At 46.0% G+C, this 17,340-nt stretch overlaps 1 protein-coding gene across 3 annotated transcripts in view; it reads left to right on the plus strand.

The window, feature by feature from the left end:
* Window positions 1–17,340, plus strand: part of LOC100085853 (vascular non-inflammatory molecule 3) — a 44,579-nt gene that overhangs the window by 8,990 nt on the left and 18,249 nt on the right. The window contains exons 4-7 of one of the 3 annotated variants that reach the window (XM_007671621.3): window positions 151–439; window positions 785–1,158; window positions 3,007–3,177; window positions 4,871–5,739. The exons of 1 other annotated variant lie outside the window; for it this stretch is intronic. In XM_007671621.3, coding sequence (XP_007669811.2) covers window positions 151–439; window positions 785–1,158; window positions 3,007–3,177; window positions 4,871–5,068 — 1,032 coding nt within the window. In that variant the 3' untranslated portion in view covers window positions 5,069–5,739. Of the gene's footprint in view, window positions 1–150; window positions 440–784; window positions 1,159–3,006; window positions 3,178–4,870; window positions 5,740–15,106; window positions 15,567–15,655; window positions 15,787–17,340 lie in introns of those variants that run through there. One more of the 3 variants, XM_029058360.2, reaches the window with a different exon arrangement.

Below are 17,340 nucleotides of genomic sequence, written 5' to 3' on the forward strand. Positions count from 1 at the left end.
AGGCCGAGGAAGAGTCCAGAGAGACTGAGATAAAAGAGTTTGGTGCCCAAAAGACAAAAGAAGTTTGAAGCGGGGACTTCAGTATGGTCTCTTCCCCTCTCCTCATCAGAGTCTTCTTTCTAAAGAGTTTTTATTCTCGGTCTCTCCCAGTACAACCTTTATGGTGAGTCCCAGTTTGATGTCCCCCCGAGACCGGAGCTGGTTGCTTTCAACACGACCTTTGGGAAATTGGGTGTTTTCACCTGCTTTGACATCCTCTTCCATGACCCTGCTGTTTCCGTGGTGAGAGACCTGCACGTGGACACCGTCCTGTTCCCGACCGCATGGATGAATGTCCTGCCATTTCTGACCGCTATCGAGTTCCACTCCGCTTGGGCGATGGGAATGGGGGTGAATCTTCTCGTGGCCAACACACACAATACCACTCAGCGGATGACGGGTAACATCCTGCGGATGGCCTGGGAGGTTGGGAGGATGGGATCTTGCAAACCTAATGCTGCTGGGACCACGGCTCTTTCCCTCTCCGTCCCCACTGTCTGGTCCTCTGTTTTCCCATCAGGTCTCCCCTGCCCGCCCTCCCATCTCATTCTCCTGGGTATCTGGGGCAAGAATGGTTGAACCCTGGAGTGATTAAATATCTGGCAATATTGAGAGAGTGGAAGCTGGTGCCGGGGGCTCAATGAGAGGCGAAGAGCAGAACGGGCATAAGGGACCCAGAGAGTTGTAGTCTAGTAGTCCTTCATTTTCCCCAGGTTGAACTCTGCCTCCCATTTATCATTGTCAGGCAGCGGTATCTACGCCCCGGAGTCTCCCAAGGTCTATCATTACAACATGAAAACGGAGAATGGAAAACTCCTCATTTCAGAACTGGCCTCCCATCCCCGCCTCTCCCCCACCTACCCAGCGGCCGTGAATTGGAGCACATACGCCACGAGCATCAAACCTTTCTTATCGGAGAAGCCGGCTTTCCCTGGGAACGTCTCCCGGGACAAGTTCACCTTTGCTGAGCTCACCAGACATGCTGGAAATGTTTCCGTTTGCCAGAAAGATCTCTGCTGCCATTTAAGCTACAGGATGGCAGAGAAGCAAAAGGATGAAGTCTATGTCCTGGGGGCTTTTGATGGACTTCATGGTAGTAGAACAAAATATTATTGGGAGGTACGGTAATTCCCCTTCCTCTGCTGGGAGATGTTGATTGGTGACGGTCTTCCAAGAGCAAACTTTCCTTTCATTTCATCCTTTAGCCCATGGGAGAAAATTAAAGAGGTATTTTCTTCCTCCAGTCAGCCATGCACTACTAGAACCTGTCTATAATCATCATGTTTGGTTAAGACGAGAAATTGCGAATTTACCCTCATGGAAGGGGTAGTAAGGCTTTGGTTCATGCCCTGATTAGTTTTCTTCTGCAATTTACACCAGGGCCAAACCAGTATTGTAGCTAGCGAGAAGCTCTCTGTGAGCTTTAATACCTACATCTCTACTCCCTAGCCTTATCTCCGACTTTTCATGTGAGAAACAGTTTGGCCTAGTGGATAGGGGATGGGCCCAGGAATCAGAAGGTCCTGGATTCTAATCCTTGCTTTGCCACTTGACTGCTGAGGGGCCTTGGGCAAATCCCTTAACTTCTCTGTACCTCCGTTCCCTCATCTGTAAAATGGGCATCAGCATTGTAAGCCTCATGTGGGACATGGACTGTGTCCAATTTGATTAGCGTGTATTTACCCCAGCAGTTAGTACAGTGTCTGGCACACAGGAAGCACTTAAATACCATAAAAATGTGTTACGTATGAAGTGATCTTAATCTTCTCCTTGGATTTACAGGAGGTCAAACAAATTCAGCCCCATTTTTCTTAATTCTCCCTGGAATTAGACATTCTAACAGGTTCCTGCTTGGTTATTTAGGTTTTTAGCAAGAATATCCACTTATGCAACATTATGGGGGCCAATTAATTACTTTTTCCTCCCCTCATCTTCTTCCTTCAATCTCCTCAAACCTACTGTCCTGTTCCTTTTTTCTTTTTCCACCCTTATTAAAGTGGTACAATCTAGGAGCTGGAGGAAGGTAGAAAGAAAGGACATGAAAGATGAAGGGGCAGGTCGATGTCCCCTTTTTACCTTTCCCTTTCTCTATTCAGTGCCTGGTGCTCAGCTTCAGGAGAGGGAATTCATCAGACAACAGTAACATGCCAGTAGCATGTCAATCGGGGAATGTTGATAACCACTAGGAGGTGTAAAGTATCATGAAGGAATCCTAAAACACTTAAAGAGAGAGGCATGGAGGGAAGGATGGGGAATTCACAGGGGATATATATGTATATATATGAATATATATATATATATATACATTTAAAGTAATTTTTTGTCCTAAATCAACTTACAAAGTAGGAGCCTCTTGAAAGGAGGTGGAAATCCAAATGAGTTTGTAATTGCAATGTGGTGGTACTTGTTCAGCGCTTACTATATGCCAAGCACTGTTCTAAGCACTAGGATAGCTACAAGTTAATCATCACATTTAGCACCTTGGAAAATAGCCCTGGCCTAGGTTAAAGTCACCAAGATTTTTCTTAGGTATACCTCAGGAGCAATCATACGGGAGCAATTGTCTAACTACACGTAGTTCTCTGATAACACCGGGCTGCATTCTTGCAAAACCCCACATTAAGGTACACCCTGTGTGCACCACCACATGTATGTACATCCATCATTTTATCCCACAAAATAGTGCTGCGATTCCAAACCAGCTTGCCTTGTTGGATGAACATTCCTTAGTTCTCTGACAATGTTCGAACCAAAATATGCAGGGAAAATACATACTACAGCAGAACCGAGTGTCTATTCACCTCCCCCAATCTAACAGTTGTCTATAAGGTACAGAATCCCAATTCAATTACTACTGAGGAATGACAGTAAACTCTTGGCCTCATTTTGGAGAAATCAGATCCAGTTTTCCCAAAAGTGCAGATCTGCCTGGCCATTGCCTTTTAACTTCCTGCTCTGTTCACCCAGGTCTGCACCCTGTTGAAGTGTAACACCACCGACTTGAAAACATGTGGGAAACCTGCAGAAACTGCCCTCACCAGGTTTGAAATGTTCTCCCTCAGTGGCACATTTGGGACTCAGTTTGTCTTCCCAGAGGTATTGCTGAGCGAGATCCAGCTCGCCCCCGGAGAGTTCCAGGTAAGAGATTATCCTGTTATGTACTCAGAGGGACTGGAAATTAATCAATCAGTGTTATTTATCAAGCGCTTACTGTAGGCAGAGCATCTAGGAAAGTACAGTAAAACAGAGTTGGTAGACATGTTCCCTGCCCACAGATAGCTTACGGTCTAGAGGGGGAGACGGATGTTAATGCGAATAAATAATTTACAGATACGTACATAGGTGCTGCGGAGCCGAGGGCCGAGTGGCTCAGTTGCCAAGGTGAACCCAAATTCTTAAGTTTTCCACACCATAAAGTTTTTGTTAAATTTCCTATCAAATGATTACACATTAGATGCTATTTCTACATCAAACATTGGTGGTTAAGATGCGGTGACTTGAAAGAGGCTGTCCTGCCTTACTGCTCGGAGATTTTGAGGAACTGGGTCAGGGTTGCCCAGAGTGGGCTGAAGTGATTTGGCACAACAACACCGTGCATCTGTGGCATTTCTGTAGAGGAGATTGAGACATGTTGGTTCTTGCAAGAGGAAGTCAGTTGTTGCATATGCCAGAGCTCCGCCTAGTTCATTCTTGATAGCTGTTCTCTGAGGGTGTCATGAGCTGAGCAGTGTTCATGGGGTCGGGAGGTGGTTTCAGAACCCACCCACGACTCTTCTCTCCACTCCTGATTCTGGCACCATACAGGCTGGGGATTGGGAGATCCCAGAGCGGGAAGGCATAGACCAGCTAGGGTAGGGCACAGAGGCTGCAGCTGCTTTGGATGAGGGGACCGGAATGGGGCCCAAACCTCTGGACAGACCGGCAGGGGTCCCGGCAGGTCGGTTCAGGCCTCTAACGGCAGTAGGGTGTCAGGGCTGCAGATGCCCCGAAGCGTTTTGGTTCCAGGAAGTTGGCAAAACGGAGGTGGGTGAGAGGTTGAGAAGCGCCCAAGAGACATCCCTGAGGCTGACAGTGCTGTAGTAGACATATCTTAGTGGAAAGAGCCTGGACTTGGGAGGCAGAGGTCATGAATCTTAATCCAGGCTCTGCCACTTGTCAGCTGTGTGACTTTGGGCAAGTCGCTTAACTTCTCTGCCACAGTTACCTCACCTGTAAAATGGGGATTAAGACTGTGAGCCCCTTGTGGGACAACCTGCTTACTTTGTATCTACTCCAGTGCTTAGAATAGTGCTTGGCACATAGTAAGCGCTTAACATATACCATCATCATTATTATTTTTATTAGACATTGCCCTTTGGGGCCAGGTCCAGTTGGGTCTTCAATACTGTAGCCATGTCTCAGGATTGATCTATAGTGTACAGAATGACAGGGGTATCTTGGTGGGAGGTCAGGGAATTGTACAGCAGGGTTGGGGACCCTACCCTGGGCTGACTTAATACCATATTAATTGTCAGTCATGCCCCTAAAGCTTCTGCAATGCATGACCATCATCAACAGTTATTAGGTGATAGATATTTTTGTAAGATGATTGATGGGAACATTTTTCCCTCCTTGATCTGTAGTTTGGCAAGGTAGCAAGGTTAAAATGCTTAGCGCTGGCCATGTAATCAATATCTTGGCTTGTCCCTTGGATGGCATTTCTGTCTTTCTGGGGTCAATATAGTTATAGCTTCCCAAACACTTAGATTTCCCTGCCATATTGCAATGATAAGATACTGTTGTAACTTCCAAGTTCACTGATGGCACCACCTGCTTTTTTTCCTTCCATCAGGTGTTAAGGGACGGGCGTTTGGTAAATCATAATGGCATCTCTAAACCCATTTTGACGGTGACGCTGTTTGGGAGGCGATATGAGAAGGATCAATCACGTACTTCAAAAGGATTCATCACCACTGCTCTGATTTATCTCCAGGGCCTGTCACTAGTAACGATAATAGTGACTCAATACCTGTCAGCATCCTGTGATTGACTTTCCAACATTTCTTCCTCTTAATGTTGTTACTTGGCAATCTCAAAATGGACACTGACTAAGCAATCTTTGCACTCTGTAAGACAGCTATTTTTCTAGGATCAGAAATCAACTCATTCTATTTCAGAAACTAATGTAATCAATTTCAGGTGATCATACAAGGAAAGGAAGTGGGGAAATTTATAAAAAAATCAGTTTCAACTTCATCTGTGCTAACTCTCTTCAAAACAAGCTGTGTATCTTGGGCAAAGCCTAAGAGTAAAAACCAAGGTCACTATGAAAGGGGTGAAAGGACACTATGGGTTATTCACCTGGGCTCCACTGTCATGTTTGCCCCTGTCTCCCTGGACTGAACTGTGTGGAATAACAATAATAATAACGATGGTATTTGTTAAGCGCTTACTATGTGTGAAGCACTCCCATGCCAAATCCACCCCCACCAAACACGGCTGCTATCTGTGCCAATCACGTGCCAAAATTGTCCCTAGTAGCAACAGTAGCTGCAGGAAAGGGAAGGGGAAGTGACTGGGAAAAACAAGCTCCATCCAGGTGATTTTTGATAAGGGTGGGGGGATGTATCAGCAATGACAGCTCGTGAGGTTGAGGTGTTTTGGGCCCTGGCCCCCTTAGCCTGGGTCCTTGGGCTTCAGTCCAATAAACCCTTGACTTAATCTGGCCCTGCTCTTCATCTTTCTCCTCCACCCAACCCTCCTTCCTCCTCCTTACGTCCCTTTTCTTAAAACTGATATTAGTTTAGTGCTTACTATGTGTCAGTCCGGTACTAAGCACTGGGTAGATATGAGTTAATCAGGTTGGACACAGTCCATGCCCCACGTGGGGCTCACAGTCTTAATCCCCATTTTATAGATGAGGGAACTGAGGCACAAAGAAGTTGTGTGACTTGATCAAGGTCACACAGCAGGTAAGTGGCAGAATCAGGATTAGAACACAAGCTTTGTGACTCCTGAGCTCATTCTCTTTCCACTAGACCATGCTGCTTCCCTTGACCTGTCTTATCTTCTTGAAATTACTTTACCTCATGTCACATGAGACTGGGGCTGCTATAGCCACTGTCTTCCAGGGCTGGAGTCATTTCTGCCTCTCTTACCTCCTCCTCTTCCTCTAGACTGCTCTAACCCTTTTCACCTTTCCTCTGCTCTTTTGCCTTTTCCTCTTCAGCTCCTCCTCTGCCTTGCTGGCAGCTTTATATGTTAACAAAGCAGCCTGAGAGGAGACTTAGCTTCTTAAGACCTCACAATTGCCTGTTTCATTTTCACAGAATGCCAGTGGCCTAGGAGAGGAGCAAGAAAAGCAGAGTGGTGAGGAGATGGGGGAAGGGAGGTAATGACAGTAATGACTTGTTTTGTTTTGTAGTCCCCTTTCTAGACTGTGAGCCTGTTGTTAGGTAGGGATTGTTTCTAACTGTTGCCAAATTGTACTTTCCAAGTGCTTAGTACAGTGCTCTGCACAGAGTAAGCGCCCAATAAATACAATTGAATGAATGAATCAATCAATAAGGAGATGCTGGTGAAGGTAGGGAGTAAATGGAAGTATTGGGAAAAAGACAGTGAGGCCACAGTGACGGGGGGAGGGTGGTAGCTGAGTGGGCGCTGTGGTGACTGTGACAGCAAGTGAGATTTAATTAATTGTGGCATTTGTTAAGTGCTTACTCTGTGCCGGACACTGTACTAAACACTGGGGTGGATACAAGCGAATCGGGTTGGACATAGTCTCTATCCCACATGGGGCTGCCAGTCTCAATCCCCATTTTACAGATTCATTCAATAGTATTTATTGAGCGCTTACTATGTGCAGAGCACTGTACTAAGCGCTTGGAATGAACAAGTCGGCAACAGATAGAGACAGTCCCTGCCGTTTGACAGATGAGGTAACTGAGGCACCGAGAATGCATTCAATAAGTGAATTGACTTGCCCAAGGTCACACAGCAGACAAGTGGTAGAGCTGGGATTAGGACCCATTACCTTCTGACTTCCAGGCCCAAGCTCTAAACATTAGGCCATGCGTCACGATGCTTTTGGATTTAGAGCCAACTTTGGGCAGCAGATCATGGGCCATGGAAATAGCCTTTAGTCAAGTGAGTCTAGTCAGTCAGTCAAATTTATTGAGTGCTTACTAATCACTGTATTAATCGGTTGGGATAATACAATATAACAGAGTCTAGTTCCGTTGGAGACAATGGAGTCTATGACAATCTTAGTAATATCAATTTTATAGGAAGATATAAGAGCATAAGAAATGTCTTTGCTGGGTTAGATCAGCGGTTCATCCAACCCAGGATTCAGTCTCCAGCAGGAGCAATTAGACACTCAAAGAAAACAAGTGAGTTTGCTCTTCTGGTTAGCCATCCCTCATGGAGAGGGGTAGCCCACCTAACTTCCCTGACCTTTACCCTTTATGTCCTTAACTTTCCTCAACTAATCAAGGCCGGACCAACTTCCCCATGGACCCAGGGGTAGTTCGTCTTTCAGGGATGCATGATGCAGATGACATCCTAAACAGCGTGATACAATTATGTCATATGTAGCATGGTCATAAGGACATCATCACAGCCCAGGTTTTTCCAGCCATCATGGTGATGGACACAGGAGGGAACTGTGAGAGGCCTTAGACATGCCCAATATGCAGGCAGCAACCAGGACCGGGGGGTCTTTCGTCTGAAGGATTTTCAAGGGGAGGAGGAGCTGAGATGCCCCCTGCCATGTTGGGATGGAAAAGGATATTGGGTGCTGCCCTGACCCCCTGTAACCAGGCAGATGGGGGTAGTTATCTCATGTCCTCCTAACTCTCCCCAAACAAAAATAAATAATAATAATAATAACTGTGGCATTTGTTAAGTGCTTACTGTGTGTCAGGCACTGAACTAATAGCTGGGTTGGATACAAGCAAATCAGGTTGGACACAGTCCTTGTCCAACATGAGACTCACAGTCTTAATCCTCATTTAACAGATGAGGAAACTGAGGCAAAGACAAGTGAAGTGACCTCTCCAAGGCCACACAGCAGACAAGTGGCAACGCCGGTATTAGAACCCAGGAACACTTTCTAACGTTAGAATATGGCAGTGGGCAGCACTCCAACGAGGCAGGTTAAGGACTATTCTCTTACCACCTCCTCCTCCCTATCCCATGAATGCTCACCCTTGTCCCCTAACTACTTGCTTCATCCTGGAAGCATCACAGCTCACTGAGGGACACCCTGGAGATTTGAGGCTAAAGCACTTCCTCCTCCTTATGACACTGTGCATGTTTAGTGGCCTTAATTCAAAGGTCTCCTTGGAGTATCGTCTGCTTACTGTTCTAAGCAGAGACCATGTTGGCAATCTCAAGAGGGCCGCGATTGACATCAGCAGCGGCTTGAGGGGAGCATCTCTAGGGCCTTGGCTGAATCCCCCTAAATTTGAACCTCATGGGTGGAATCCCTACACCGTTGTGTTAATCTGGCCCTGCTGGTAGCCTTTTATGGAACTTCTGTCCCCAGACTCATTCAAATCCCTCTTGACTCTACTGATGCTTTCAGTTCACACAACTTCCTGGTGGAACAAATCCAATGTGTTAACCAAGCACTTTGTGAAGAAGTGTTTACAATTGTAATGCTTTGCAATCATTACCTGTCTCCTTTATTGTCAATGTCATTTGCTTTTCTAAAGGGTGCAGTCATTGTCAAAGAATAGCTATGTTTGTATTGCTCCCCTATTGCTTCTAGCATGGTTTCTCCCAGCTCAGGAGGAAAATTCAGGACCCAAAGTCCCAGCTGTGTTAGATTTAATGCAAGACAGACAGCCTATTGACTTAAAAGGAAGCAAATAACACTGATGATGGTGGCAACGATGAAATAGGGGAAGGGGAATTCCCATTTCTGTTTCCTTTTGGACCCCATCCGAAGGTCAGACAAACCCAGGAAAGAAATCAATTTAATTTGAAACCTGGTCTGCTAGTGTGTCTGCCTGGATCCATCAATTTTTTATTTTGTTTTTTCTAAATGGTATTTGTTAAGCGCTTACTCTATGCCAGACACCGTACTAAATGCTGGGGTAGATACATGCTAATCAGGTTGGACACTGTCCACGTCTCCCATAGGGCTTACAGTCTTAATCCCCATTTTACGGATGAGGCAACTGAGGCACAGAGAAGTTAAATGACTTGATCAAGTTCACACAGCAGACAAGTGGTGGTCGGTATTATTCATTCATCCAGTTGAATTTATGAAGTGCCCGCTGTGTGCAAAGCACTGTACTAAACACTTGGACAAGTACAATGCAACAATAAACAGTGACAATCCCTGCCTACAATGAGCTCACAGTCTGGACTTCTGCCTCCCAGGCTCTTGCCCTTTCCATTAGGCCATACCACTTCTCACTGGTGTCTGTCCCTTTCTAGTTTGTCTTGTCAAATGAAGAGCTTCCTCTCTTCCTCCCTCTTGTCTCCCCCCTCCCCACTCCAGCTCACCTCATAGTAGCTGTTGGAGGGGTTGCCGAAGCCTGACCCTCTTGGTCTCTGCTTGTGTCCCAGCAAGGTTGGTACTACATGGGATGCAGCAGATGCCAAGCTGGAAATGAGCCAGAACAAATCAAAAGTGGCTGAAAGTCTGCTTCTGGCGGACTGTACCAGATGATAGGCTAACCCAGTAGCCTTAGGGGAAAGTTCCCAGCCACTTCCTGTTTCATGTCACCATGTTATCCTTATGGAATGTGGGTAGAACTTCCACAATTAGGGCCGGAATGAAGGATTGGGGCCCCAAAGTGGGGTCTATTTCCTCTCATGCCTCAATTCCACCAACCTCCTGCTCCTCCCTACCTCAACCGCTCAGTAACTTGAACACACACTTGATTTTGCCATCCATACTAGCTGTACAATCTCTAGCCTCACTAACTCTGAAATAATAATAATAATTATTATTATGGCATTTGTTAAGCACTTACTAGCCAGACACTGTACTAAACACTGGGGTAGATAGAAGCAAATCTGGTTGGACACAGTCCCTGTGAGCTCATTGTAGGCAGGGATTGTCACTGTTTATTGTTGTAGTGTACTTGCCCAAGCATTTAGTACAGTGCTTTGCACACAGCAGGGACTTCATAAATGGGGCTCTTAGTCTCAATCCCCATTTTACAGATGAAGGAACTGAGGTCCAGAGAAGTGAAGTGACTTGCCCAAGGTCATATAGCAGAGAAGTGGCAGAGTTGGGATTAGAACTCATGACTTTCTGATTCCCAGGCATGTGCTCTATCCACTACGTCATGCTGCTTCCCACCCCCATTTCCCACTGAAATCCCACTCTCTGTCTACAACTCCTGACCTGCCTTCTCTCCCATACTTCACTTCCCCACAAATCTGCCCTGTTCCCTCAACGAGACCACCAGTCTTTTGATTCAATCCAATTTTCAAAATTTTCATGCTCCATCTGATCTCCAAACGTCAACCTACCTTCTCTTGACACAAAAATCCATGTCACCCTCTCAAATGAACTAAATTCCTTCACTTCCCTGTCTCTCCACTGATCTTGAACCACCAACCTGTAACATGGATCACCTCCACAAATCACTTCCTCCATTTTTGTTCATGAGCTGCGGAGCACCGTGTGTAGAAATCTTGACACTAGGCTAAGATTGTGCATCTCCATTTCATCATCACTTGCTTTAATTCTGTTCTCTCCTCTGCCTGACCACAATACTTCTCCATCCTTACTGACTCCCATAGCCATTGCCCACTACAGCTGTTTCTGGCATTTAACTCCCTCCTCAAACTCCCTGGCCTCCCACCTCCCAACTCTTGTCCCTAATGACGGAGCCAAATGTTTTGTTGTTAAAACTGAAAACATTATTTATGGCCTTCCTAAACACTCCCCTGATCCTCTACAGCTCTTTCCTCCTACAGTCCACTCTTCGATTCTCCAATCTTTCCCAGCAGTACCTCAAGAGGAGATCTCCCTCTTTCCCTCAAATTCTACCTCCTCCAGCCAAAGCGATTGCCTCTTCAATTATTTCTTCCCTGTTGGCCATCTTCAAACTTTGGCTTTACAATGACAACTTCCCAACTACCTTCAAGCATTTCTATGTAACTTCTCTCTAAAAAAACCCTCACATTTGAACCCATGGCACCCTCCAGTTATCTTACCATTTTTCTCCAAACTCTTTGAGTGAGTTGTTTACATGTTATCTCCACTTCCTTTCCAACTCTTTCTTCAACCTCCTAAAATCTAGCCTCATTCCCTCCACTCTTTGGAAACAGTTCACTTAAAGTTCACCAGTGACCTCCCTCTTACTTAACTCACTGGCCACTATTCCATCCTAATCTTTCTTGACTTTTCTGCTACCTTCCACACTATGGGCCACCCCTTTCTCCTGGAAACACCATCCAACCTTGGCTTCACCAATATCATCCTCTCCTGGTTCTCCTCCTATCTCTCTGGCTACTCATTCTCAGTCTCTTTGCAGGCTCCTCTTCTACTTCCCACCCTCTAACTGTTGGGGTACTTCAAAGGTTCGTTCTGCATCTCCTTCTACTCTCCATCTTCACCTGCTCCCTTGGAGAACTCATTCACTCCCATGGTTTCAATTACCATCTCTAATCAGATGATTTCCAAATGTACATTTCCAGCCCTAACCTTCCTCTCTTCACTGTCTCATTTTCTCCCGCTTTCAGATCATCTCTACTTGGATGTCCCACTGATGCCTCAAACTAAAGATATCCAAAACAGAACTCTTCCCACCCAAACCTTGTCCTACTCTTGACTTTCCTGTCACTGTAGACAGCACTTCCACCACCATTCTTTTCTCACAAGGCCATGACCTTGGTAATATCTTTGATTCATCTATTTCATTCAACCCACACATTCAATATGTTATGAAATCCTAACAGTTCTACCTTCATAATACCTCTAGAATCTGCCCTTTCCTCTCCCTCTAAACTGCTACCATGCTGACCCAAGCACTCCTCCTATCCTGGCTAGATTACTGTCTCAGACTACTTGCTGACCTCTGTGCCTTCTTTCTATCCCCACTTCAGTCCATGCTTCACTCTGCTGCCCGTATCATATTTTCTGAAAAAAAAATTCAGTTGATTTCTCATGACTCTTCAAAAAACTTCCAATGGCTGCCCATCCACTTCCACATTAAATGGAAGCTCCTTACCATCTGCTGTAAGACCCTCAATCATCTCTCTCCCTCCCAACTAACTCTTGGATCTCTTATTACAACCCAACCCTCACGTTCTGTTCTCCTAACACCAACCTACACTCTGTACCTTGATCTTGTCTCTCCCCAGTGACCACTTGCCCACCTCTCTCTGGCCTGGAAGTCCCTCCTATTTCGTATCTGACAGTCCACCACTTTCACCACCTTCAAAACCCTCCTAAAATGACATCTCATGGGAAGGAGCATAGCCTAGTGGAAAAAGAATGGGCCTGGGAGTCAGGGGACTTGACCTGGGCTCCACTTCTGGCTCTGTCACTTACTTGTTGTTTGACTTTGAGAAAGTCACTTAACTTTTCTGTGCCTCAGCTTCCTCAACTGTAAAATGGGAATTCAATATCTGTTCTCCCTCCTACATAGACTCTGAGCCCCATGTGGGTCAGGGACTGTGACTGAACTGATTAACTTTCATCTATCCAAGCAAATGGTTGGTGGCCCCAGCAGCCACTTAAGTCGCACTAGTTCCACTCCATGGCCATGCATGAATGAGAGTTTTCCGTGGGATGGATGTACATCATTTCTTCTTGTGGACACCCCTGAGAATGCTTCCATGATGGGTCTGTTCTGTTATGTTGGTCATGATGGAGTGAACAAAGACAATTCTGCTTCTACCAAGGGGGAGGATGAGAGCTGCAAAGGGTAATCAATTAATCAATGGTATTTATTGAGTGGTTATTGCATGTAGAGTACTGACAAAGTGCTTGGGAGAGTGCAGTTCACTAGAGATGGTAGATATGATCCCTGCCCACAAGGAGCTAACAGACTAGAGAGGGAGACAAACACAAAAATAAATTACAATAGGCTGAGCAGCCTCCTCCTCCTCCTTTCCTCCTCACCCTCTCCTCCTCCTACTTCACCTCCCCTCTTTCTCTTCCTCCCTCCTTATTCTCTTCTGTTTATTCCCCCTCCTCTTCCTCCTCCTCCACTGTTCCTCCTCTGCTTCTCACTCTCCTCCTCTTCCCAACTTCCTGCTACACCTCCCTCTTCTTCTTTCTGTTTCTCCTCCTCTCTTCCTCCTCTTTCTTCTCTTTCTTGCTGCTGTGCCAATTTCCCCTCCCACTGAAAGTCATCCAAGTCATCTGTCATCTGAGTCACCTAAGGTCTAACTGGCTTCCAGGCCCAAGGAAACCATGATCTCATGCCTCATTTTGTCCAGTGGGACCCAATTCTGGCTTGGCCCTCCACCCTCAGAAGTGGGGGCTTCAGGGAGCCTGGGTCCCATCATAACCCCTCACCCAGGCCCTACTGCATCCACCTCTGTGCTAACCTAGTCATCTTGGGGCTTATATGAGTTCTACCTCTCTGAAATGAGCTCTAATTCAGAAGTGGTGCTTGGCTGAAGAGCAGATTCTGGGCTATGGGTAGGGCTGGAGATGTACATTTGGAAGTCATCTGATGGGAGTTATATGAGTTCTACCTCTTATATGAGGCTTATATGAGTTCTACCTCTCTGAAGTGAGCTCAAATTCAGAAGTGGTGCTTGGCTGAAGGGCAGATTCTGGGCTATGGAGGTATCTTTTAGCTACATAGCTGCAGCCAGTTTGGTTTGACTAGAAGCAGGGGCAGGGGCAGGCCCAGGCCAGGGTTGGAGGGCCAAACAGAAACTGCTTTGATCTGACCCCCCGTAGTAGACTGAGGGGCTGGGCCCTCTCAGGCAGTGGGTGAGACCGTTACCTCAGGACACACCATGGGGTTGGGTGAGGACAGCTGTGGGGCTGGGGCAATGTTTAAACACTTGAAAGGGTATCCCTGTTGTCAATTAGCTGCATCTGTGAGACCAGGGAACTGGGAGAGAAAACAGAACTCTGGCCTAAGTAGAACAGGCAGGGATTTGCCCAGGGGAAGGTTTGAGGGTCAGATATTTAAATGGACTTCCAAGAGGCATAATTATAATCCATTGCATGCCCCTCATTGTTTTGTCTTAGGCTGTCAAGTCATCTCTGACTTATAGCGATGCCATGGACACATCCCTCCCAGTATGCCCCACCTCCATCTAAAATCCTTCTGGTAGTGTATCTATAGAGCTCTCTTGGTAAAAATATGTAAGCAGTTTACCATTCTCCTCTTCTGCACAGTGAACTTGAGTCTCTGTTCTCGACTCTCTCCCATGCTGCCGCTGCCCAGCAAAGGTGGATTTTGACTTGTAGCAGTTTGCCTTCCCAGTTAGCCATTGCCCAAGTTAGGAATGGAATGGATATGCCTCTGCTTGACTCTCCATCCTGTAGTAGAGGCTAGTAGAGTACTGAAAAATCTCCAGGTGCTACCCTGAGAAGGGAATGCATCCCTTAGTATAACGCAATGTCACATGGAAGCAGTCAATCAATCAGTCATATTTATTGAATGCTTACTGTGTGCAGAGCACTATATTAAGTGTCTGGGAGACCACATATATAGCAGAGTTAATAGACATGTTCCTTGCCCACAAGGAGCTTACAATCTAGAGGAGGTCACAGACATTAATATAAATAAAATAAGTTGGATATATGCATATAATCTCAGTGGGGATGAGGGAGGGTTGACTAAAGGGAGCAAATCCAAGTGCAAGGAGGATAAAGAAGGATACAGTGAGTAGGTTGGCATTAGAGAGTATGTGGGCTGGGTTATGGAGTGGGAGGGGCTGGCCAATTTTTCCTTACCTTACAGTAGTGAAATGTCTGAAGCTGACCCTGCTGACTGGATTCCCCGTTCACAGTTGGCCCCTTTGTTGTGTCTTCCAGTTCCTCTGTGAGCCCTCAGGGTCATAGCTAGGTTCAGCTGGAAACAGTCCTGAAAGAGTTAACTCACCTCCACAAGGTGACTAATTTGCTCTCCTTTCCTTGATCCCCACACCCCTATTATTTTTGCTCTGCCAAGTCTGACTCAATGCTCTTCCACATTTGCATGTACTTCTCGGTTCTTCTGTATTCGAATGACCACATTGCACAATATTCTTTCTCAAACTTACTTCGGCCTGGAATTCACGAGGTTCAGGGTGAACTGCCAATAGCAGAGACAGTGACAAACTGCATTTTGCAGGAGCTTTCCCCTCAATAAATAACTCAAACCTTGGTTTTCAGAGTCAGCTACGCTGCAGCGATGATCTTCTCCGCATTCCCGGTTTATGCAGTCCTTTTTGCTCTGTGGGGCCCCGATGCCAGGACCGAGGACAGCTTCATTGCCGCCGTTTATGAGCACGCAGTCATTTTGCCCAACGGAACCCAAAGCCCTGTGACTCAGGACGATGCCTTGATGCTGATGAACAAAAATCTTGATGTGTTGGAGAAAGCGATTAAACAAGCAGCTTTTGAGGTATTACTGTCTCTTGCCTCCTGCTGTGTACTAGACATCCTGGACTAATGGTCTAAATTAATTGTTTTCATTTGGTTTATTTGATAAAGGGGGCGCACATTATTGTGACTCCAGAAGATGGCATCTATGGCTGGGTCTTCACCAGGGACACCATCTTCCCTTACCTGGAGGACATCCCGGACCCTCAGGTCAACTGGATTCCATGCACCGACCCCAACAGGTATCACCTTGGTGGTTAGAAAAAAAAAAAAGATTTCAAGTATACAACTATGAAACTAATCCACAAAGTTCACCAACCATGAATGTATTCGATCCTTTGGTCTTATCAGACCATGAGCAGTCAGGTTTTTCTGTCATTGGTTCAGTAATCTAGCAAGCTGTGGTAAACAATCTATTTCATATGCAGTTTGAGAAATAGTCGTCTGGTCAGAAGTGGGGAAATTCTGAGAGAAATGGTCATGCTTGGGGCAGTTACAAGGGTCTACTAAGGCCTACTGCAGTTTCTTTTGGGAGGGTCCCTGGTGACGGGTGTTTGTGTCTTTCTCTCTGTTCCCTGAAAAGCTTTGAAAACTCACTAGAAGCCTTCACCTGGGTGGGGATGGGGAAGTGGGAGAGGAATAATAATAATAATGTTGGTATTTGTTAAGCATTTACTATGTGCAGAGCACTGTTCTAAGTGCTGGGGTAGACACAAGGGATAATGTTGGTATTTGTTAAGCGCTTACTCTGTGCAGAGCACTATTCCAAGTGCTGGGGTAGATACAGGGTAATCAGATTGTCCCACGTGAGGCTCACAGTCTTAAACCCCATTTGACAGGTGAGGTGACTGAGGCACAGAGAAGTGAAGTGACTTGCCCACAGTCACACAGCTGACAAGTGGCAGAGCCGGGATTTGAACCCATGACCCTGACTCCAAAGCCTGGGCTCTTTCCACTGAGCCACGCTGCTTCTCTAACCCCCCAAGGATTCTCTGGGCTGGGAAGGGGAGCCTGGAGGAAGGAATCACATATCGTAAGGATAGATCCAAATCAGACTTCTGGAGTCACTCTGCATTCCTTGAAGCTGCCTCAGGAAGACAGGCTAAACAGGATTCCATCGTAATCAGCTGGTGCAATCTTCCAGGATCTGGCAATGTAGCCAGAAGCTTTAGGCAATTGGAAGAAGGACTGCATCTGTCTGACAGCTGCATACACAATGCACCATAGCAGTCGTCATCATGGTAGTGGTGGTGGTATTTGGTGGTAGAAGTATTTTTTGAGTGCCCACTAAGTGTAGTACACTGTTCTAAGTCTTTGGGAAGTGCAGAATAAGAAAAGGACGTGTTCCTTGCCCACAAGTAGCTTTTATTCTAATGGGAGGAGACCAACATAAACATTTTCAGAAGAGCAAAAATGATAATAGCAGCATGGCCTAGTGGAGAGCATATGGACCCGGGAGTCGGAAGGTCATGGTTTCTAATCTCGGCTCTGCCACTTGTCTGCTGTGTGACCTTAGGCAACTCAATTAACTTCTCTGTGCCTCAGTTCCCTCATCTGTAAAATGAGGACTGAGACTGTGAGCCCCATGTGAAACAAGGACCGTGTCGAACCCAATTTTCTTATATTTACCCCAGTGCTTAGATCAGTGCCTGACACCTAGTAAGTGCTTAACAAATACTATTCTTATTATTACTATTAATAATCAATGATTAATTAATAATAACTATTAAGCACTGTATCAAACACTGGGATAGATAAAAGATAAGTTAGACACAGTCCCTATTTTGTAGATGAGG

This window comes from Ornithorhynchus anatinus, chromosome 2 (assembly GCF_004115215.2).
Source record: "Ornithorhynchus anatinus isolate Pmale09 chromosome 2, mOrnAna1.pri.v4, whole genome shotgun sequence".
NCBI lineage: Eukaryota > Metazoa > Chordata > Mammalia > Monotremata > Ornithorhynchidae > Ornithorhynchus > Ornithorhynchus anatinus.